The following is a 24,884-nucleotide window of genomic DNA, read 5'->3' as shown; positions in this document are numbered from 1 at the left end:
AAGTCATTTAGACTTGAGTTCCTTTATAGCTTGTATGATTAACTTTTAGTCTTCTAACTATGGAAAACTTACTCATCCTGCACCTCTTCCTCTCAGCCACCAGTCTGCTGCAGAGGGGTTGGGCTCTAAAATATATTTTTTTCCAGTTATAGAGCATGATGGGACTTGCCGTACCTGCAGTGCGAGATGGTGGTAGCTTGCTTGCCAGTCTGTGATGTGTTGCAGAACCTAAAATACTTATGTGATGGCATTTTACTCTTTCAAGAATTGTCAAATAAAATACAACATGAAGTACTTGTGATGTATTTGCAACTATTATAAAATACACACTTTAGTTAAAAAAAACTAAAATCTAGAGAAATATGGGCCTGTTTTTTTTATTTTATTTACTAGTCCATTGAAATTTGCTTTCTGTAAACCTCCCTGTGGCGACATTATGAACTTTGCCCTCTAAACTGAAGTTGTTCATTACTCTGTCCCCTCCTTCACCTGGTGAAGTTCTCAATGAACTTTCTTTTTTATATTGCAACAGCAAATTTTCATTCACCTCATTTATATTAACACATGGAAAACTTTTTTTAGTGTCATTTATCAGTCCAGATTTTAAAACCTCACATTTCAAATTGAATAGTGGCTTCACAGGGGAATAAACACATTAATTATTAATTAATTGTAATAGTTGCATTAAAATTTCCCAGCAATCGCTAAATATTTAATTACCATGAATAATGAATAAATACATACATAGGTTAATCAATTAATGCTTAGAATCGGTACAAGTTATATGAAAAATCTGTCATCCAATGATGGAGTGGACTGCTGCAACATTTGAGCTGCTTTATTTTTCAGTTCATGGTTCACTTAGACTTTATCATGTATGGTCATTATATTGGCTTTTACACCCTCTTCTTCATACTTTAAAAAGTTTATATTTTCCACAAAACAGTATGTATATATCTTCTACTTTTAATGTTTGTACGTTACGTGGCTGGCTGTAAGCTTCTGTTCTCAATAAAAATTGAAATAAAAAAAAAAAGTTTATATTGTGGAGGAGTAGAACGCTGGATCCTAAAATGGTGTACATGGATCAAAATAAGTGTATTTAATTATAACTAATTATAATATTTTATAATTAATTATAAAAGAAAATAATATTTATAAATATAGGATGGCAAAACAAATTTAAGCTTAAATTTAGTAAATTAAACCCAGAATCAGGAAAACCAAACCTTATAAAGACTGAAAGTAACAATAATAAAAAAAAATCCCACTCCTGGTGATATAAATATAATGAAACTAGTAAAAGCAGTAAAGACAAGCAGACATATATTATCATTTTTAACTGTGTAATTCTTATCCCCTTAGTTTTTCCTCTTGATCTATTTATCTGGTGATCACTTTTAAATTTGTATCCCTTTACCCCAATTTCCAACATGAAGTGGGCTGTATAATACTATGGTGCATAGCATGGGATAAGTGCAGTAACTGTCAGACAGTATCACTCAAATCTGGACACTAAATCCGGGATAAGACGGAGCTCAGAGATGGAATTATCTGCACGTTATGGGACAAGTGAGGTCTTGAAATATATATCCTAGAGTAATCAGTGGATAACCTGAGATCCCCAGGAGTATTCTGACACTGTGAGGATTCCATATAAGTATGTTATCACTAAATAAACTAAAGCTCCTAATATAAGTTTAATAGTTTTTGGCTGTGCTATTTCATTTTATAGCTGTAAAATCTATAGATTTATGTACTGGCAATTCTGGCATGTGACTGAGTTGGTGTGGTCTGCTTATGCTGTGTCACCTCGGTTTTGGCAAACCAGCAGAGTTCACTGTAGCTTATCCAGATTATTGTCTTGGTTCCTAAATCGTTGCGAAATTAGCTGTCATCTTTACTGCAACTGGCAAATTGAATATTTTTATTTTTAATCTGAAATAGTCAAACCATTTTAAAATTTAAAGTATGAGATTGGAGAATGTATGGACTAGATGATTTTTTTCTCCTTAAAAGGACATCATGAAAAAGTTATAAAAACGATCTTATGAGTAATAGGTAGATTGCACAGCCACCCTTACTGCACCATTGAAATCACATTTTCCACCATAAGGAAGTAATGCACAGGCATAGAAGGTACATAAGCTACTTATGGTTTTACACCTTTCCTATTGCAGTCCCCTGCACTGACTCCACCAGGAATAGATCTTTTTAACAACACACTTCCTGGTCTGGCATAGGAGCTCCTCATTTAACTATTAGAGGTACATAAGATAAAAGAGGTTAGGACCGGTACATTTGATATAGTTATGACACTTCCATTAAAGAGATTTCTCCTTCTCAGCTCATCAATGTGTTTTATTGATTTGGGCTATTTTCCTCAGAATTGTTAAGCATCTTTGCATCAAAGACTGATATTCAGAAGACTTATGCTGGGAATACACGGTTCGTTTTTGCCTTCGTTTAAACCTTCGATTAGTTCGGTAAACGAATCGAGTGTTGAAAACGTATGTGAAAATAGTCATAATCTCATTATAGTTTCGATTAATAGACCCCAAAAACGAACGACTAGTGATCGAACATGTTTGATATTATCTCTCTTTATCCATCTAATCGAGCCATTGGTAGGCTTGATGGCTGTTCAGATCGATTATATATTCGTTTATGCTAGTCCGTCCCTGTAAAAAGGGATTTTCGTTTCGTTTCTTTGCAGCCTTCGATCATTGGAAAAACGAAACCATCAGAATCGAAAAAAAAAACGAAACCGTGGGTGGTGATATTAACCGTATGACCGATTATTTCGGGATCGAAAAGGACAAAAGGCACAATCGAAACGAAGGTTTAAACGAAGGCAAAAACGAACCGTGTATTCCCAGCATTAAGAAAGATGGCTGACACCATTAAAGTTTATTAATTAGCTGTCTGAGGAAAAGATTGGTTTGTTAAAAGGGCCATTGCTATTTTGGAGGTACCTGTCCTGGTCTCTGTATCATATGTACCCCTAGTAGCACCATACCAGGAAGCATACTGTGTACTACAGAGTAAATCTTGTAGATCGCATGAAGCAAACAACACTGAGGATCATGGGACACTGCAAGCTGTTGGCCTACCTGCTGATCATATGAACTGATTCTTTATGAGGAACATTTGATTTTCATGAGGCAGTATGGATGGTTGATAAATCTACCATAAATGTACAAGGAAATCTTAAAGAGGAACCATAATGATATATAGTAAAATGCAGTCAATTATTTATGGTATCCACTTTTACATTAATTATCTTGGTTACAATATCAGAAATATTTCTTATATCTATATATTGCTGTATATTGGTACATAATCCCACCCTCCCAGTGATGCTTAGCCGAGGCTATGAGGTCACACAGTGCCCCAGAGCACTTTGAAAGACCATGTTTTGTTTCTACTGACTGCACAACAAACATTTTACAGTGATGCATATTGCTAGCAGTAAAGATGGCGCCATCTATACAGATCTTTTGGCTAGTTCGATGCAGTTTATGTTCTAATTATGTTTATGTAGCCCCAGTACTAGGCCGGATTTAGCATTAGGCAGAAGCCTAGAGATGTGCCAGTGTGCTGGAAGGTGGCTGTCTGGGGTTTGTAAACCTCTTCTCACCATGCTGGATCCGCACTAATGTCAACACCTCTGGAGCATAGCGAGCTGGATGGGCAGTTTAATCCAGCACACCGATCCAGCTCTCTATGCTCCTTCTAAGGTGACCAGCCTATCTTATTGCAAATAGTATAGATGGATGCTGCAGAGGGTGAAGTGTAGAGTGCCAGCACTTCTGTGCCTATAGACTCCTGAGATGTAAGTCTGGCTTTGCCCCAGAACCTGCATAAATCCAAAGAAGACCATACATACAGTAAAGCATGTAGGTGGTAGAATCCTGTTGTGGGGGTGTCTCTCTGCAGCAAGGACTGTGGCCCTTATCATGATAGAAGGAAAAGTGGATGGTACAAAACACAATCAAACCCTTGAGGAAAACCTGCTGCTCTCTGCCAGAAAGTTGTCAGTGGGAAGAAGGTTCATCTTCCAACATGATGAACCGACATAAACAACAGAATTGACCACACCGTGGCTGAAGGAGAAAAGGCGATTCTTCCTTCCTTGGCCTAGAGTTAAAGCACACCTGAAGTGAGAGGGATATGGAGGCTAACATATTTATTTCCTTTTAAACAATGCAGATTGCCTGGCTGTCCTGCTGATCCTCTGCCTTTAATACTTTTAGCTGCAGAACCTGAACAAGCATACAGATCAGGTGCTGTGACTGTTGTTTGACTAGATTATCCACATGCTTGATTAAGGTGTGTGATTATAATACACTACTGCAGCCAAAGAGATCAGAGAGACTGCCATGCAACTGGTATTGTTTAACAGGAAATAAATATGGCAACCTCCATATCCCAATCACTTCAGTTGTCCTTTAAAGCGGGAGTGTCACCATAAAAATCAAATTTCAACAGCAACTGGTCTGAGTGTATTAAGTGATAAAGATACTAATCCTGCATTCAAAACTTGCAAAACATTTTATGCTGTTATGATTTGGAGTTATCACATACTTAAAGGACTTACGAGCCCAAATTAAAAAAAAAAAAGTTCTATATCTGCATGATTTTTGAAGGCACGGAGGATGCCATCCGCGCCCTCTGTGCAGTTCCGCTGGGTTCCCACTGTTTAATTCCCCCCCCGGGCTGGCTCCCGACCCCACAGCCCGGATCGGGCTCTCCTGCCTCCACAAAAATGGCCGCCGGAGCTTGCCGCGGCTGCGCAGTCCGCACAGACGCGAGTGCGGCTGCGCAGCTCTAGGGCTTCCCCCCGATCCACGCTACAGGAGACAGCCTGTAGCGTGGATCGGGGAGGGACTGCGCAGCCGTGGCAACCTCCGGCGGTCATTTTTGTGGAGGCAGGAGAGCCTGACCGGGCTGTGGGGTCGGGAGCCGGCCCAGGGGGAATTAAGCAGCGGGGACCCGGCGGAACTGCACGGAGGGCGCGGATGGCGTCCTCCGTTCCTTCAAAAATCATGCAGGTATACTGTTTTTTTACATTTGGGCTCGTAAGTCCTTTAACCTTCCTGTCGGTAAGCCCGAGCTGAGCTCGGGCTATGCCGCGCAGGAGGATATCTCAGCCCCAGGTCGGGCGATTCGCCCCATTTAAAGTGCTGTACGCGCAGCTAGCACTTTGCTAGCCGCACGTACAGCTTGATCACCACCGCTCTGCGGCAATTGCCCGCACGCAGCGGCGGAAGAGGGCCCCCCCGCCAGAGCCCTGCGCTGCCCGGACCAATGACTTTCAGGCAGCGCTAAGGGCTGGATCGGAGGCGTCTGACGTCAGTACGTCGGCTGATGTCCATGATGTCATTCTGATCATCGCCATGGCGACAGGAAAAGCCAAACAGGGGAACGCGTTATATACGCTTTCCCCTGTTTGCTATGGATGCTGGCGACTATCGCACTAGAGGGACACATGCGCCCTCTAGTGTTGTTTCATGTAGCTACCACTCTGGTAGCTTTACATGAAACAAACAAACAAAAAATGTATTTCTGCCGATTTGGCAAAATCAATTAACCGCCAGGAGGGTTAAGGAGCACTGGCTCTTTAGTAGTCGGTGCCAAGCAGTTGAATGCTGGGAGTTCTTTTTATCTATAATAATATTCCTCCTCTTACATTTATTTCCCTGCCTAGCTTCTTATCTAAAACACCTCTGTTTACTTGTGTTTACAAGCAAGGCTGATGTGACTCAGCGATTGGAGTAGAAAAAAAAAAGACAGTGCAGTTCCTAATATACATCTCAGTGGGATTGTCTGAAGACTGGGAGGAGGGCAGCTAATGAATACACAATGAGCAAGAGAAGGGAGGGGGGAAAACAAGAGTCAGGGAGGATATGATGTCAGCATTAGTTTGGCAAAATGGCCACTGCCTAGAATAGGATTTTCTGCTTTTCCTTTATAAAATTCACAGGAATCATTACATGGATAGCACAATACATCTGTTATGTAAGTAGAAGTAGTATTTATCTACTTATATTTGTGTTTTTTATTGCAAGGTTAGCATGGGTGTCGCGTGTTATTTAAACCCTACTGAAAATCTGTGAAATTACTTGAGAACTGCAGTCCACCACTGGTCAGCATCCACTCTAACTGAGCTTGAACTGTTCTGTAAGAAGAGTGGGCAAATATTGCACAGTCTAGTTGGAAAATATTGCACAGATTCTCAAGACTGCTATATAATCAAAAGGTGATTCTACTAAGTAATGACACAGGGGGTGATCATTTAGTCATCCCAGTGTTTCCGATTTTTTTGTCTGTTGCTTGTTTTTGTGTGTATGCATATTCTGAAGGGGGTGATTCTTTCTATACCCACTGTAAGTAAGCAAAGGAATGAGAACCATTTTCGGGTATATAGATACACTAGATCAGATATTGGTAACATGGACAGTGAAGATAATACATAGAAGGCCCAAAAACATAGAAGGCCTGTTGAAAGTTTTGTGAATTAGTGTTTGTACTCGTGCAGTATCAGGTACACACATTCAGTGAAGTCTTTATGCAATAAATCCATTTTATAGTCCAAAATTATTAGAAAAAGGTTGTTAAGCCTCCGCATGTAAGAAGGAAACTTGAGCACAGGAAAGCTGCGCAAGTTTGGCCGCCACTATAGACACTCATACAAATATCAATTATAGCAGGGGAGTGGGGTAAGAGTTAGGCATAGAAGAGGGTGGTTATGGTTAGGCATAGGAGGGGGTGGTTATAATTAGAAAAAAGACTACCAGTGAGCTAGTCCTTTAGAGAAACCTTAGTTCCACCCACTGTTCCCAAAAGGGAGGGCTGGTCTGTAATTGTGTAAAGCCAGAAAATTAGAAAAACCAGGGCATCCACAGCGATCTCACACTGATGAAGCCTACGTCACAGTAGTCGTAACGCGTATGTGGGCGTGGACCTGGATGCTGGAAAGCAGGAGAGAGGCCCACTAGACACCACGTGGAGAGGGCGAGGCTAACCAGTGGTGGTTTTGTCCCTGCAGCGCCAAGCAAAACCCTGTTATGCAGGTAACTGCAAGCCAGCGGGACACCCCGGCTATACAAAGTGTCCGACTACAGGATACTGGTAAGAAAGAAGATGCTTCGTTGCAGACTGGCGGCATGTGTACTGCGCCCGGAGTAGGTCCAACGGACATTTGTGGCACTAGCTGGGCCGTTTGTTTGAACTTAGGCTGGGTTTCCACTCGTGCGAAAATGGGCCGATTACCTGGCCATGAATTCGGACGCAATTTGACAGCCTATAGAAGTTAATGCAGAGCATCCGAATTCGTGCCTGGGTAAAAATCTGACGGCCTGCAGCATAATACCGTCCGAATCCCATAGCGGTGCAATGCACGGCTAGAGGGATTCGGCTGCGAGACGCGTCACAGCTTTGCCGGCATCGCGTCTCACAAGCACAGTGGAAACGTAGCCTAACCGCCACAGGCCTTTCAGACATATGCTAATGGTCAAGTGAAATTCAGCTATTCAAGTGATAACGTCCTGCATACAACAAAGGTTGCTTTTGATCTGGTCACTGGTGAACTTTGTTGACTCATAGCGCTGCTTGATGGAATAGCAGTTCATTGCCAAGCCAACAGTTCATTGCCAAGAGATACACACATGCAAATTATATATGATCTGCTGATCAATGTGTGCGTGAATGTGAGGTTTTAGTGAGTGGTGTTGTCGGGAGCGCTCCTGATGGTATGTCCAGCATTCTGGTTTTTAAAGAGGTTTGGTGTTTTTTTTTTTTTTTGGGGGGGGGGGGGGGGGATCTTATTGACTTAATATGAGTCAATAAGATCCCAATAAAATTTCTACTTTTGATAAGTCCCGTTGAGTGGCGGTGTGAATACTGTTTTCGGGTGGTTATGGTTAGGCATAGGAGGGGGTGGTTATGGTTAGGTATAGAAGGGGGAGTGGTTAGGGTTAGGCTTAGGAGGGGGTTGATTAGGCATAGGTAGACAGTGACAGTGGGGTTAGGTTTAGCTGTGGTAAAATATTGGAATCATAAGTGGCTGGATAGTGTACTGGTTAAGGGCTCTGCCTCTGACACAGGAGACCAGGGTTTGAATCTTGGCTCTTCCTGTTCAGTAAGCCAGCACCTATTCAGTAGACCTTGGACAAGACTCCCTAACACTGGTACTGCTGCGTGCTTAGCATGCCCTAGTGGCTGTAGCTCAAGTGCTTTGAGTATGCCAGGAGAAAAGTGCAATATAAATGTTATTTGTCTTCTCTAATTTGCACTTCATTTTAGTAGAATATCTGTAAATGTAATCTACTAGCCGATATTTGGGGTGCCCAAATTCCCAGCGCCCCTTTTTTCATGTATGCTACAGGACACTGTAATTATATTACAAATGTTTCACTTATCTTGTATGGGTCATCTCCATATTCCCAATATGACACAAATTAGGGTCACAGACCTTTATCCTTTCCCAAAACCAGGCAATTTAAAAAAAATCAGTGCAGGTTTGCGGGATTCCTGGGGCTCTCCACTGCTCTCTAGCCTTCGTATGTCAGGCCCATAGTAACTTGCATTGTATTTCCAGGTTAAGTGACGGTATTTTATGTTCCAGTCAGCCACCAGAAATTTGAAAATCTTTTCAGAAACAGGTAATGAAAATGCATCTTTTTTTTAACACATCTAAGTTTTTGCTGTGAACTGAGAAGAGTACAAAGTGATTTGTGATAATTGCTATCACAGGCAGAATATAGTCAGATGCACAAATTATCAGAGCCACAGTTAGTCTTCCAGGCTTCCATCTATGAGCAGTTCCAGCCCACCACCTGTGTCCTGCTGAAAAGCCCCACTTTTGTGCGCAGCTGTAATATTCAGTTCATGAAATTCTCTGCTTCTATTTTCAAGACTTCCCAGTCATCCATACAAAATGTAATATAGTGTTGTGAAGCTGTATTTACTGTTAATTTCAGCCAGTGTTTTGGTTGCATAGCACTTTGTAAGCTTTAGAAGAGATATATTTTTAGAGAACATTTTGCAAATCTCTTGTGTAGGTGGGTAATTGCTCACACTGTTTTCATTTTAAAGGGCAAAATCTCTTTTTTTGCATAACTAAGTTACAGAGGAAAATGAAGATCCTGCATTATCATGGATTGATGCGAATGTTATGCTACTTTTACACAAATTTATGCAGATTGGAAATGGACCAATCAAATGCTTCTGTACTTTGAGGTGGGTAAGTATGAGCACAATGGCTTAACTTGCATTGCTACCAATGTTCAAAGCCATTAAGGAGCCAAATTTGCATTCCATTGAAGTCAATGATGGTATGAGAAGGTCCCGATGTTTTCATACACTATGCAATAATAAGCAGGAGGGGTCCTGGTAGTTGTAAGGCCCCGTTTACACTTAAAGTAGCTCTCAGTTATAACTGAAAGGACAACTGATTTTCAAAGTAATGCCCATCTTTTCCTATGGCACAGTTCACACTTAACACGTTTTAACCGAAAATCTTTTATACAATGCACTGCTATGGAGAAGAAAAAAAACGCGTACTAACTGATTAAGTGTAAACGGGGCCTAACGGTGCCCATACACGATCCAATAAAAACGTTCAGTTTTCTCGTTTATTCGATCTAAATGATCGAATCGAATGAAAGTCGAAAATATTTTTTTTCGATCAAGAAATTTCTAGAAAAATCTGATCGGACATGCTGGAAAATGTTTTATATTCAATGTAACGGAATAATCGAACTAAATTATCTAATAAAAAAAATGAAAAATTGTACCATGTATGGGCACCTTGAGAATGCATAAGGATGGCCACAGAGCACAGGGAGCAGGCACTTCTGCCAAGCAAGCAGTGACCATGTACAACAGTTGGAAATGTGCAGACACCTTCCTGCCCTTTTCCAACAGCTAATGGAGATCTAAGTATTCAATTAGAAAATGTAACATTATGAGGTTTATTAACTTTGACCACCAGACACGGTACATTTTGAAATTCCCAAAGCTCAGTGCTGCCAGCAAACTAGTACTATTGAAACACAACACCTTGCCTAACTGGAGCTTGTGCAGGGGCGGACCAAGGCAGAGGCGAGAGAGGCTCCAGCCTCAGGGCGCAGTGTAGGAGGGGGCGCACAACTCACTCAGCTATCATATTCCTATTGTGTTTGAAGCAGAGAGAAATAAGAAAAGGGGATACATGGCAGTGACTGCAAGCCAGATAAGGTGTTGGAGGCCCTGGGGCACCTCTTAGTCTAATAGCAATCAGTGTGTGATAACTGGGTGGGAGGGATGGGGGGCACACTTTGGTGTCTTTGCCTTGGGTGCTAGAGGACCTTGTCCCGGCTCTGAGCTTGTGCAATGTCAGGCATGAATCTGCCTAAACCTGCAGAGCCCTTAAAATTTCCTGGGCTGTGTGTGTCTGGAAGCCGTGGTAGGCAAGCTTCAAGACAGCATGCCATCCTTAAACAAACTAGTGCATGTTTTAAGTCATATATATTGAACATACATTGGCGTGGGGGGTGGTGATGGCTTTGGAAAAGTGTTTCTAGATGTGCCCATCTTGAAGCCACGCCCCTAGGTGCATCTAAAGATTCCCAGTGACCTGTAAACCAAATGTACATTTTCTGTCCATGATTGCTTGACCAAGTGAGGTTAAGTGCACCTTGCCACGAACAGAGTGCTAAATTTACAAGGGGCACATTATTTTCATGTATTTATGCAAGGCAGGTACAACTTTTTTTCTGAACAATATTTGCCCATGGGTGCTTTTTTAATTGTAAAATCCTTAAAAGTTATTTTAAAGTGAATATGAATATTATCGCCTAGGAGATAACTTAGGAGAAAAAGTTAATTGCATATGGGCCGTTATCTTTTGGGCATGCTGGTTTGAGGGTTAGCACAGGGCAATACATGATGGAAAGCAGTCATGTCCACCGGTCTATAGGGGAGAAGCAGAAGAGCCACCAGTCATGCCATACTTACACATCACTGGACTTAGGGAAGGTTTGGAGGGTTTTATTTTAGCGCCCAACAGCTTTGGGATGGAAAGCTGGGTGCTGAGGAAGATGTAGGAGTGGAAGGCAATGTCATTAATTGAGATTCAAACCTATAGCTACTGCCACTGATTCTTATGCTCAGCCATTCAGCATTGCTGAAGGTAGAAAAATGTAGAAATCTCCTACATCCCGAGACCATATTTTCTTTTTTTCACAGTCATATTGAAGTGTACTGTATTTGTGTGATGTTCCCATGCAATGGTCCTGTATCTCTGTATGACACAATGCTATGTTACCTAAAGATAAGTATTGTACAGTAGATATTTGCCCAAGTGGAAGTACAAGTTCTCCCATCATCAGCTCCTTCATTTTCTGCAATCCGCTAAAAAGCATAATACTCAGCTGGGCACTTGAAATGGTGGAAGAGATGCAAATAATTCCGACTTGCAAGCAAATGTAAAGAAATTTGCAAGCATCTTGGAATTGGGCCAATGAAATGCACTTTCCTGACGATTTTAACTCAGAGTCAGAGTTATTTGTATCTCATCGACCATCTCTATAGGTCTCTATTGGTCACAATTGTAGTTCCCACTGCAGTATGTCACCACGGGACTTCTTCTGTTCATTCTAGTCTCTTTAGCTGAGTGGCAAGTCTGTACAATGGTTATTATCAAAATGTCACATTGTCATGCCACAAATTGTCCCTCAGAGCAGGGCTTCCCAAACCAGTGCTCAAGGCCCACCAACAGCGCATGTTTTGCATAAAACCACAAACATTCACAGGTGAGGTAAATAGTATATCAGCAGAGCTGATTAACTACCTACCTACTTACTAACTAACTAACTAACTAACTAACTAATTAATTTTGTGGATTTCCACAAAACATGCACTGTTCGCAGTACTTGAGGACAGGGTTGAGAAACATTGCCTTAAGGTGGCCACACACCATACAATTTTTTAAATATCTGTTCAATTTAAGAATTGCAATCAACTTTTCTGACTGTAACATTTCAAAAATATGACCAATGTACCACACACCTATGTTCAATTTTTCCCCAATTATGCTAAAAATGATTGGAAACTCTGAGAAAATTGCATGGGTGTGTATATTAATAAATTGACAATCTAACACACACCATACAATCTTTAGAGAAATTGAAGAAAAATATCTGGCATTCCAGATAGATAAAAATCGAAAAAAACGGGAAAATCCGATCGGATTTTTCAGTCGAATGAAAAAAAAGCTTTCGATTTTTTCGGGAGATCCGATCGTTTTTATCGAATTGCCGTAAAATCGGATCATTTTATTGTATCGTGTGTGGCCACCTTTAGAGGAGCTCACAGTCTGTGTTTGCGAACTTACCAGCGACGATTCCGCTCTAGCAGTATGGTTAATCCATCTGTACTGTATTTTTACAATTATACTACAAATAACATGTTGTCTGCAGTGAATAAACGTATTTTCTTAACCAGTATTTCACAACTGGAAATGAATTTCAATTTATTAACATAGCAACATCTAGACCACTGTGTAACTACAATAAGAATCTTCCTTGGTTTAACTTCAACAGGTATTCTTCTCAACGTACCGTATATGGCTATGAATTTACAATGAATTGTTTGTTTTTTACTTTCTTTTTGTTAGAATTTTAACTACAAAAATTCAGCATTTAACATAGACATGGCACTTAATGTCTCAGAGTTATACATGTAAGAAAAAAAAAGTTAGCCACATGTCGTGGTCATCAGTAAAATAAAAAGTAATAAACAACAGCATAAAATGCAAAATAAATAAAGAACAATATTTTTAAATTGAATGGACTTGGCTGTAACTAAACAGCAATAATACTTGAAAAACACATTTTAGAAGAAAATATTAGAACAGAAGATAAAATAAAATTTCTGTTGAGATATTATGGCAGATTATTGTTCTCATAAAAATGTAGTAATCATAACAAAATTTAAAATCGATAATAAAAACTGACGATATTCTAATTTTTTTTTTGTTAGTTTTTTATTCACAGGTAACAGAATGTTATAAGCTGTAGTAGATAAAGCAAAGGATGTCACCACCGGCCCTCAGTTCATCAGGAGATTTAATCTGCTGTTTTTTTCTGCTGACTAGGCAAATATCTTGCAGGCTATTCCATTGGGATTCATTCTGTGCCAGGAAATAACTATTTGTGAACAGTTAGAGATATTTTGACCCCTTACCAGTTTGCTAAATGCTGTTATATACCCAGAAGGGAAGCTTGAACAGCCTGAGGAGCCGGACAGGCACCAGCATCCCTCTCTAGGAGCTTCAGCGTTTAAAGCATACCTGAACTGTGAGGGATTTACTTTTAAACAATGCAAATTGCGCGGCTGTCCTGCTGATCATCTGCCTCCAATACTTTTAGCCATAGACCCTGGACAAGCCTGCAAATCAGCTGTTTCTGGCTGAAGTCTGACTGGATTAGCCACATGCTTGTTTCAGGTGTGTGATTCAGACACTACTGCAGCCGAAGGGATTAGCCGGACTGCCAGGCAACTGGAATTGTTTAACCACTTTTTCCACCACTACAGTATATCTACTTCCTCTGTGACTTCATCTAAGCCACAAGGACGTAGATATAAGTCATGTAGCTGAAGCAAAGCTGTGCACGATTGGGCTTGCTCCTGTGCAAAACCTCCTGCACTATCTGTTGCAACACTAATTGGTGAAGGGGAATATATGTTCCCTGAGCCAATAAAATAGATTTTTACCATTAAATATACTTTTATTTTCTCAGTTCATAGTGAAAAATACACACTGTAGCATTATTTCAGAATCAAATATCTTCACCATAAATTGTGACAGGAACGTAATTTAAGTTTTGTGATAAAGTGCAATAATGCTTTTTATTTTTAAACTGGAATTGGTAAAAACTGAAAAATAATGTGTTTTTTTCCCCCTCTTTTTCCTATTAATATGCATAGAAAACAATGTTCGAGGGAAAAAAATTCCATACAATGAAAGTCTAGTTTGTTTTGAAGAAAACAATATAAATTTCATTTCGGTGTCATAAGTAGGGATAAAGTTATTGCTGATTAAATAGGGACATAGCTAAAATGTCAAAACTGCACTGGTCCATAAGGGGGAAACAAGGTCTGGATGCGAAGTGGTTAAAAGGACATACATATGCAAGCCTCCATATACCTCTCAGTTCAGGGGTACTTTAAGGACTCTAATCACTTTGAATTAAGCCTGAAAAAGTAATGGTGTGCTTAGATAAAAATTAAATTACATGTTTACAAATTGATTTTTGAAGAGGAACCGTAGCAAAAATAATGTACTGAATAAAATAGCTTAATTTTTAACAATGTTCAGTTATAAATGATTTAGTCAGTGTTTGCCTATTGTCAGATGTTTCTTAACCATGATTTACTTTCTGAAATTTATCACAGGTGATAACATCTTTAGTCCTGTGAGGTGCAACTCTGCAGAATGTTCGTTTACTGACAGTTCTGAAGTTAGTAGAAAACATACCTGGTCTCCCAAAATGCTCTGGGAGGAGAATTTTGCATAGCTAAACAGCCTAGACTAAGCTTCACTGGGAGGGCAGGACTACATACCAATATACAGCAGTATATAGCTATAGTGCTTCTGATGTTGGAACAGGAAAATTAACATAAAAATGGATATGCTGAATAATTTACTGCATTCTACTATATGTTACTACAGAGCCGCTTTAAATGAAGTTCTGTACTAATTTTAGATAACTCTGCAGTTATCCTGTTTAAGCCATTTCTTATTGCAGCATGATTTTCTCATGTCTTTTTTGCTAAATACCTAATCTGGTTGTCTACAGCAGTGGTCTATCATTAGGAATTTTGTTTGAGTTCTGTTTTAGCATCTGTGGAATTCAAAAGCATTTGCTCGTTAGCATTACCGTACATTTCACTAATTTGACCTCACTTGTGACCAGGGCCAGAAACTCCACCTTTCACCTAACCCAAAAAATTTGCCACAAATGCGGGTGTTCGTGCCAAACCATACTCCAAGATTGCTTGCTGCATCCATTCCCTGACTGGCCGATTATGACTGATGTAAATGAACAGCACAGTATAACCTGACTGTTTTAGTAGTAAGGGCCTTATAACAATAGTGCTGCTACTGCAGCCTTTATCCTAATTTTATTCTGGAGCTTAAACCTGATTGGTTGCTGTCGGTAACTGGTGGCCAACTTTTGTTCCAGATTTCTTGTTCCTAGCTTGATGAATCAGAGCCAGTAGATGTATATCTCTATTTATACCAGTAGATGTATATATCTTTATTGCCCTGTTGTCTAGTCTTTCATTGATGGAAAATGCATATTACATATATGTAAGGTTTTAAAAAGAAAAAAGTTCATGGTGTGCCAGTGCCTCTCAAAGTTGCCAAGAAATAAACTTAAGGTTTATAGAGAAGCACAGCTGATTGAGGCTTACCGGTATTGAGGCAAGCAATGTAATGTGCGTTGCATACATACAGAGGCTTAACAATAGCTCCTGCAAGTGATTCAGCCACAGGGGGGCCCAGAAGCCACAGAGGGCCCCGTGGGGGGAGAAGTTTCTTTTCCCTGTCCTGAGAGAATGACAACTAAGGGTACAGAGAGAAAAAGCTTTCTGCTCTCTGCACAATTGTTCTAAGACTGTGTCTGCTCAACCACTGATAAGGTATCATACAAAGTTTTGTAGACAGTGCCTATTCAGTGTGCAGCAGGCTCTTGAGTGCAGCGCCCAGCCCCCAACCTCTCTACCCCTCCCCATGTGCTCTGTACTGTAGTGATGCTAGAGAAGTCTGCAGAGCCAATTCTGCTCCATCAGAGATGGACAGAGTGAGTGTAATAAGCTGAGGCTGGGAGCACACTCATCTGTCGGTATTCTGTATGAGTTATCTGCTCACCATGGGGTTGATTCACTAAACTTTGATATGACAAATAGCACACCGTATCAAAGATATCACACCTTATCAAAGATAGCACACTTTATCAAAGTTAACATGCTTTTTTAGAGTAGCATAGCGTGCGCTACAAACCCGCAGGTGCTCAGGGCAGGATGAGTGCCATTGGCAATTAGCAGGCATAAGTTCGCAGGGGGGCCCAGTGATTGTTAGTTATGCCCCTGCATGCATAGCCCAACTCGCAATATGTACACAATGCAAGCCTTGCTTGTATAACAGTGTTGATGGCACTAATGATATGTTTAGCTCCTGAAACCCCAGTATAGTGACTGACACATAGTGAGAGTCACGCTGTCCTTTGGACCACCGTTGCTACTCATGGACCCCGGCTTCCTATATTGAGGGCATCTATACCTGGCTTCCTATACTGAGAGAACCTATACCTGGCTTCCTATACTGAGAGAACCTATACCTGGGTTACTTATACTGAGGGCACCTATACCTGGCTTCCTATACTGAGAGAACCTATACCTGGGTTACTATACTGAGAGAACCTATACCTGGGTTACTATACTGAGAGAACCTATACCTGGGTTACTATACTGAGAGAACCTATACCTGGGTTACTTATACTGAGGGCACCTATACCTGGCTTCCTATATTGAGGGCACCTATACCTGGCTTCCTATACTGAGAGAACCTATACCTGGCTTCCTATACTGAGAGAACCTATACCTGGGTTACTATACTGAGAGAACCTATACCTGGGTTACTATATTGAGGGCACCTATACCTGGCTTCCTATACTGAGAGAACCTATACCTGGGTTAGTATACTGAGGGCACCTATATCTGGCTACCTATACTGGGGGGGGGGACCCATACCTGGCTTCCTATATTGGGGGCACCTGTACCTGGAGGGAAATAAAGAGGGGCACTTTGGGTTGCCCATGAGCCATCCGCTTCAGCGACGCCCCCTGATGGCCGCTTAGTTTCTGGGTCTGACAGCTTTTTTGTGACACCTCCACATCCTTAGAGCTTTCTGGTGTGGTATGTGGTAAAGGGAATCCACAGCTGCGACTGCTAGATGCAGGGAGATGACACCTTGATCAAGTGATGGAGATGATCTGTTGAATTTGACTAGGTAATTGTATCTAGCATGCAGACATCTAGCTACATTTTACATTAATTTACATTTAAGAATGTAAATTAGTATGAGAAAAGATGTTACAACAGGCAAACATTAACTAAATAATTTATAAATGAATATTGTAAAATACTGTTTAATAACGGGCGCTCTAGGTCTGTCACCGTTGCCACCTGTCAGCACCCATGCACATGCCCACCGCGTGTGCGTGCCGCCACCGCGCGCACACATATCCTGCCGGCCCCCTTGCAATCCTGCTCCCGTCCCAACATCGGCTGTCCCTGCGGAACATGAACAGTAGCGCAGATGCAGGGACACACACACAGGGACATGGGACGCAGAGACACAGGGGTTTTATTAGGTAGGATATGCAATTTTAATCATTAAGTTACATTCAGTGAAGTTACTTTCAATTTAGTTTTGTGGGGCTAGTGTGCATATGCTATCCATGTCCACCAAGCCAGGCGTGTACTATTTGTCTGAATTTGAGGTCGCATTCACAGTGGGACGTTGCGTTTTAAAGCGACGTTAAAGTTGCAATGTATCTGCGTTGAGAGGTAACACACTATTTTTCAACGCGACATTAACGTCGCACTCTGAATGGCCCATAGGATTAGCATTGTAGTGTGGTAAGCTGCGTTATATGACTTTAGAACGCTGCTCCGCAACGTGGCACTGTGAATGCGACCTAAATGGAATGCACAATATTTTATTTCATTTGTTATATTTCATACTTTTGTTTGTTTTTAATCTGGCATATAGTGAAAAGTGAGGCACACGCATAATGTTTATTTTCAGCTGGTTTGATCGCTTTGATAAAATCTGCTGGACATGTATTGCCTCCAACTAATACAACTGATTTATTTTGATTGATCTTGGACATCTTATCAACATTTTATCGATTTAAACTGTGAATGGACATGTCAGAAAATTTCTGTATGAGCAGGCAGGAGATGAGCACTGTGGTTTTGATGGTTGCACTAAGTGAAACAAAGCTTGCAGTTCATTTAGTGCTTGATAGATGTCTTATCAGGGAGGTGTTGATTGGCTTGCCTTACTGGACCATAATTATTGCCTATGAATGTTTGAATTTTTAGTCCTTTCAGTCAGCAGGTAAAAGTTTACAAACGCTGATTTTACAACTCTACAACTCTGAGATGGACTGCTAAGTGACTCATACAGGGCTGTCTCCACACTCTTCCAGCCAAGTAAAAATAACACTTTTCTAGTTTGCAGCAATGGCCTTGATTCATAAAGCATTACTGCATTCGGTAATGCAGAAAACAGCTGACTTTACCAAGCGCTCAAGAAAACGTCAATTCATAAAGGCTGTTACTGCAGGAAAAGCTGAAATTTCCAAGTAGTTAGGTAAATTGCCAACTTGTGTGGTAAATACCTCAACACATACCAGCAAATGTCAGTAAATGTCAATTCATAAAGACTACAACATGCGGTAAAAGCCTGAAATTCTACCGGCACCTCCAATATGGTGCAATGAGAGCGGAAACTGTGCGAGTCTGTGGGAAGCCAGCGTGACTCACACAAGCAGAGAGGGATAAGCTATGACTGAGAGGAACAGTGCCAATAGAAACGGCTCCTGTTTCCTGCAAGTCCCGATGATCGGATTTTGATAGGTCGCGATGCCTTCTCAGACGGAACTAGCTTTTTACCCCCAGACAGTGAATAGAGAGAAAGAAAGAAAAGCAGATTCCCCTGCGGCCGTTAAACCATTTAGGTTCCTGTTTGAAGATGCGGAGGAGCTAGTGGGGAAATCACCACTGCATGGCATGTCTAATGTCTCCTGGAAGTTCATCTAAGCTGTGGCAATTAAATAAAATATTAAGAAAGACTAATGGAGACTAATGGAGAGATTCAGAGCAAGCAGAGGCAGTATAACAAACATGTACATCTAAAGGGATGTGGAGATGCCTCTTACTATTGTAATGCTGTCTCTGCATGGATAACAGCTTGTAATAATACAGACAACTCACACAGCTCTGCTGTTACCAAACAGGTTTTTGTCAATGGGCTTCGGTAAATTGCCAAAATTCTACCGCACCTGTGAACATTTTTATGAATTAGCATACAAACGTCTAAAATATTGAATGTGGTGATTTACCGAGCATTTTACATTTACCATACGGTGCTCTATGAATCGAGGCCAATGTCACAGAGGGTGACTTTGCATGTGGACAGGGATGTATATTGATTCAGTCCTGCAGGTTTGAGAGCTGGTACTGCATTACTGTGTTTTTAGGGTATGTAATGTTGTTTTTGTCAGTTTTGGCACTTGAGCCTATCATATCTAACCCTAAACAGCCCCCTGATAAACATATCCTTTTTGATGCCTAACTCTAGCCTCCCAACATAAATAACGTATTTCTTCCCTAAGATCTCCTCGTATCGCCTAGCCTTAAGCCCCCTCAACTTCATCCTCATTTCTGACGCCTAGTCTTAACCTTCTGACCTTAAGCTAACCTTTGCTCTACCATATACCATATAACCTTACCACCCTGGTGATATCCTAACACTAAACTATACTTTCATTTTTTCATCTTAATCCATAACTTTGGCTCTAGCTGTGGCACCCAATCTCCCAACCCTTCACCCTAATATGCTTAGGTGCTGATTGCTGAAGTTATTTTGACTGCAATACTAGGAACTCAAATAACAGCTCCATAGCTTTTGCAGGTGGTTTAAATATGCACCAGTGCCCAAACCAAGTGCACTGAAATCATATGCTTCATGTGGCCAGTACTGGAATTATCTCGTTAGCCTTAGTCCATGTGAGAGAGATTCATCACTACTACTGTTAGGGCAGGAAGAAAACATATTATCCTAAACAGGAAAATAAACATAATCAAAATGTAAGGAGGTTGAAACTCTTTTCTAATGATGAGCAAAAAAATTATCCCAGGATACAGAAGGTGGGATTAGGATATCAAGGCTTCTGGGAGTTGATCTATTTAACCAGCAGCTATGCTAACTGTGTAATAATTTGCTAACCTTAAAGAGGAACTCCAGCCTAAATAAACATACTGTCATTAAATTACATTAGTTATGTTAATTAAAATAGATAGGTAATATAATCTCTTACCCACACTGTTTTAAAAGAACAGGCCAATGTTTGATTTTATGATGGCAGCCATCTTTTTGGTAGGCAACGTGAATAACAACATAGGAAATCCCATCATGCTCTGCACAGCATCAGGGAAAAAAAGCCCGGGCTTTTTTTCTTTGATGGGTGGAGCTTAGATAAAAATGCAGCTAAAAATTATGCTTTGGTAAGAAAAACAAAGTTCTGATGCTGTGAAACTGTTAAAGAAGCACCAAGCCTTTTCAGTTCTGCTGAGTAGATTTTTAGTCCGGAGGTTCACTTTAACCTTCACTTCCCAGATGATGCTTATTACGTGTTAGGAGAATTTTTACGCATTGTTAGGTGTTTTTAATACCTCCTGAAAAAGAACAAATGTTTTAGCTGTGAAAAACTTGAATTAAAAATATAGCTTTCCTTTAGTATAAACCTAGGTTTTTCTTTTTTCCAAGAGATTGAAGCAGCATATACTATACAGGCAATAATACCATTACTGTTACTAACATCCACATCACCACATCTGAATTCATTATTTGACATTCTTTTTCTTCTACAGATGGCTCTTTCAGATCTTCCCAGCACTCCCTTGGCCCTTGAGTACCTCAATGACTTTGACTTGATGAAGTTTGAGGTAAAGAGAGAGCCGCCTGAACCAAGGGCAACACGCCTAGCTGCTCCTCCATCTCTAGGGTCTACTCCATGCAGCTCGGTACCACCGTCACCCACCTTCAGCGACCCTTCTGAATCAGCAGGACCACCTCGCCCAAGTCTGGAAGAGCTTTATTGGATGGCAGCTTTACAGCAGCAGATGGGTGGGGAAGGACTTGCACTAACTCCAGAAGATGCAGTTGAGGTGCTGATGGGTGGAGGGGCACCTACTCTTCAAGGGATGGAGGGGGGATACAGGACTGGGGGACAGCACCCTCACAATACTCACCCTGGTGGTTATTTGCTAAGTCCAGAAGATATGAGTCTACAGCAACATCAGGTGAGGACATCATAAAATAGTACAAAGAATAACAGAATACATTTGTTTACAACCATTCTACAGCTTTGCAATTGCCCCAAATATTTATTTTTTTAGGACCACATTTTGCAACTTCTGTTAACTACTTTAAGAGATTTTTATTTCTACTGCAAATCAGATGCACAGGGGAGAATGTAATAGTTTTCCCTCTGCACTTCCCGTGCAAATTTTGACTCGATTGTGGCGTGATTGGAAAGCCCAATTCGATTGTACTAGATGGCAAATGCACCAAAAATGCAGAGGGCAGAGCACTGTAATTCAACAAGTATTGCATTGCATTGCAACGCAAGTGATGAAAAGGAAGAACCATGATTTGCCTGTAAAAGCAAGTGTCCTTGGAATCGGCAAATTGCATGCTTTTTTAAAAATCAGATCAAAACTCATGCATTGGAAAAAGGCCCCACGAAACATAGCAGTGCTGCTTCTTGTCTTTGATGTTGATGAAATTGTTGTTGTTTGTCTTGCAGGCCTGGTCATGTAGCACATAAGGACATATGTACTGTATGTGACACTGGGTGTTGCTACTCTGTGTGACAGGATTTGTCAGTACAGTTATATCCATAAAGCCGGACATGTCACTGATCACTTAATCCGCTAATAATAAGAGACTGAGAGTAAAGATAGACAGATGAAGATGCTAGGCACTGTAAACAAATAGAGAGGAACATCTCAAACAAGCAAAGAAAACCATGAAAAAGCATTATTGTTACCAAGCAAAGACATGGTACGCAACCTGGAAATTAACATAGTCATGCCAGCAGCATTAGTGATTAATTCCAAGTCTTTACATTAGTCAATTCATGTGATAAATAGCTTTAGTCACTGACAGGAAAGCTAGTGATCTCCAGATACTTTGGATGGACTGCGTCCCATATTTTAGCAGTATATATCACACAGAACATACCCTCCGATTACATACTTCCAGTCTTCATGTGGTTTACCAAGGAAAAGTAGTTTCAATTTCTATTCCCTGCTCTTACACAGCATCATCACACATAGTCACCCAACTATGCCAGTGAGGAAATCTTGTTCATGGTCATTTGCAGAGAGACCCATTGGTGGAAGGAACCAAGTTCAGATCCAGATTAGGGTCAACTATGCATGTAGTTTAATAGTTCCACTGGAAATCAGTATGTTTTGTATATACCGTCTTTGCTGATTATTCTATTAATTCATTCTTCCCGGTATATGTGAAGTGTCCTGAGATAATTAAAGGGGCACTATGGCGAAAATGTTTTAAATTTAAAATATGTGCAAACACATACAAACAAGAAGTTAATTTTTTTCCAGGGTAAAATGAGCCATACATTTATTTTCTCCTATGTTGCTGTCACTTACAGTAGGTAGTAGAAATCTCACAGAAGCGACAGTTTTGGACTAGTCCATCTCTTCATTGGGAATTATCAGGGATTTATTTATTTTCAAAAGCACTTAGTGAATGGCAGTTGCTCTGTCCAACTGCCAAAAAAATGTGTAGCGAGCAGGGAGGCTGGTCAGCATCATTGCTTAAAGAGAACCTGAACTGAAAATAAAAAGTCAAAATAACCATACACAAGTCATACTTACCTCCTGTGTAGTCTACTCCTCAATCTCTTTCTCCTCTCCTGCGTCCCATTTGTCCACTGCGATCGATGGATTTCTCCGTCCTCCATTTTGAAAATGGCCATTAACCCATAACAGCTTCCTGGTCAGCACACTGTTAAACTGTAACATCGCCCACTTGAGCCATAGGGAAACATGGACATTCGTACCTTGCACATTCAGTTGTAACTGACAGCTGCTAATATCTTACTGACAGCAACTGGTATATTTCAGTCCTGAGAAAATATTGTCAGAACTGGAAGGGATCACTGTAAGAAGAAAATGGTGAGTTTCTGAAAGGAACTGATGGTGAGGTTAGTATGTAATATTCATTTTCAGTGTTTATTTATTTTAAATAATTTTACTCGCTTCGGGTTCCCTTTAAATCCTTTTTAGGAAATATCTTTATAAAGACTAAAAGCCTTGCTGAGAATCCCCTATGAAAAAACATACTTCTTATTTGTCTATGTTTGCACATATTTTAAATTTTACAATTTTTACAAACACAGTGCAAACAGAGGCATGTCATGTCATTGGTTAAATGTGTATTTGAAAAAGTACAAAAAGTAGGTCTGTGTATTCAAGACAATTAGGCTGGATCTACACTATGCGGGATGTACAGCAGTGTGTGCAGAGCATATCCTGTGCGGATGCAGTGTTCCCTTTCGCACATTCGTCACATGGTTTCACATTATTTAATCCACTCCGGGTGGCTTGATTTTGTTGGTAAATTGGTATTATTTAAAAGGAAATAAACATGGCAGCCTCCATATACCATTCACTTCAGGTTCCCTTTAACTATGATATTCTCGCCTTATTTTTAATACTTTTTTGCTTGCTGGACACTTAGAAGACTTTATAGATACGGAGAGATAATTCATGAGATAAAACAGATAAGGAGAGCTATTTTATGAGATAAGACAGATAACGAGAGCTAATTCATGACATAAGACAGATAAGGGGCCTGTGCAGTGTGTGGTAGTAACGTAACGCGTGTTACCATAGTAATATGCTTGCCCATGTCAAAATGCACTAAAAACAACTACCTTTTGCTACTCCATAGGAAACCATTTGTAGGGCCAGTTCTAATTACAATGAGGCCCCTGTCACGGAACAGCCGTGAGAAACGCAGGCAAATCGGGAAGATTCGCGCAGTTGATTTTCTGATCGCTTCCCAGTTAGATTTGCGCAGTCATTGCAGCGATCAGAATGACATTTTTTTCTTTTCCTGAAGTATGTTTGTTGACCAGTGAATGTTTGTGTAATTAGCTGGTTCAAAAGAAACTTACAGCTCAGTGTGTTTCAGCACAATTTGTCCTAACCTACTTTAGAATGCAGAGAGCCCAGAAGACAGCTCACACCTACCTGTCACAACTCTGACCAGGTAATTAACCTCCTCACAGTTACCTGTAAAGGCAGCATACACAGGAATAGTCAGGAAAACCCACAGTAGGGGGCCTATTCAGAAACTGCAGTCCCATAGACCAGGGGTCCCCAACCTTTTCCGGCTCGGGGACCGCTTTCTGACCAAATTTTTCTCTGGAGACGGGGGGGGGGGGGGGGGCATAGGGGGGAGGGGTCGTCGGCGATGCGTGACCTAGTGGACAGTGTCATATGCAGTGGGTTGGGGGGGGGGGGTTGTTGCCCCAGTATAGGGAGATAGGGAGTTTAGTTGCCCCAGTATGGCTAGTATAGTTGCCCCAGTATAGCCAGTATAGTGCCCCAGTATAGCCAGTATAGTGCCCCAGTATAGCCAGTATAGTGCCCCAGTATAGCCAGTATAGTGCCCCGTGTAGCCAGTATAGTGCCCCAGTATAGCTAGTATAGTGCCCCAGTATAGCCAGTATAGTGCTCCAGTATAGCCAGTATAGTGCCCCGTGTAGCCAGTATAGTGCCCCAGTATAGCTAGTATAGTGCCCCAGTATAGCTAGTATAGTGCCCCAGTATAGCCAGTATAGTGCTCCAGTATAGCCAGTATAGTGCCCCGTGTAACCAGTATAGTGCCCCAGTATAGCTAGTATAGTGCCCCAGTATAGCTAGTATAGTGCCCCAGTATAGCTAGTATAGTGCCCAGTATAGTTAGTATAGTGCCCAGTACAGCCAGTATGGTGCCCCAG

The 24,884-nt window shown here is 40.9% G+C and overlaps 1 protein-coding gene across 1 annotated transcript in view; it reads left to right on the top strand.

Annotated features, from left to right (window-relative positions):
- The window catches only part of NRL (neural retina leucine zipper), a 40,011-nt gene that overhangs the window by 1,162 nt on the left and 13,965 nt on the right, over positions 1 to 24,884 (top strand). The window contains exon 2 of the mRNA XM_068241974.1: positions 20,716 to 21,147. Within this exon, the coding sequence (XP_068098075.1) occupies positions 20,716 to 21,147 (432 nt within the window). The remainder of the gene's footprint in view (positions 1 to 20,715; positions 21,148 to 24,884) is intronic.

The sequence above is a fragment of the Hyperolius riggenbachi genome, chromosome 1, assembly GCF_040937935.1.
Source record: "Hyperolius riggenbachi isolate aHypRig1 chromosome 1, aHypRig1.pri, whole genome shotgun sequence".
Lineage (NCBI taxonomy): Eukaryota > Metazoa > Chordata > Amphibia > Anura > Hyperoliidae > Hyperolius > Hyperolius riggenbachi.
Note: the sequence above shows the minus strand (reverse complement) of the source record. Positions and strands in the feature narration are given on the sequence as shown.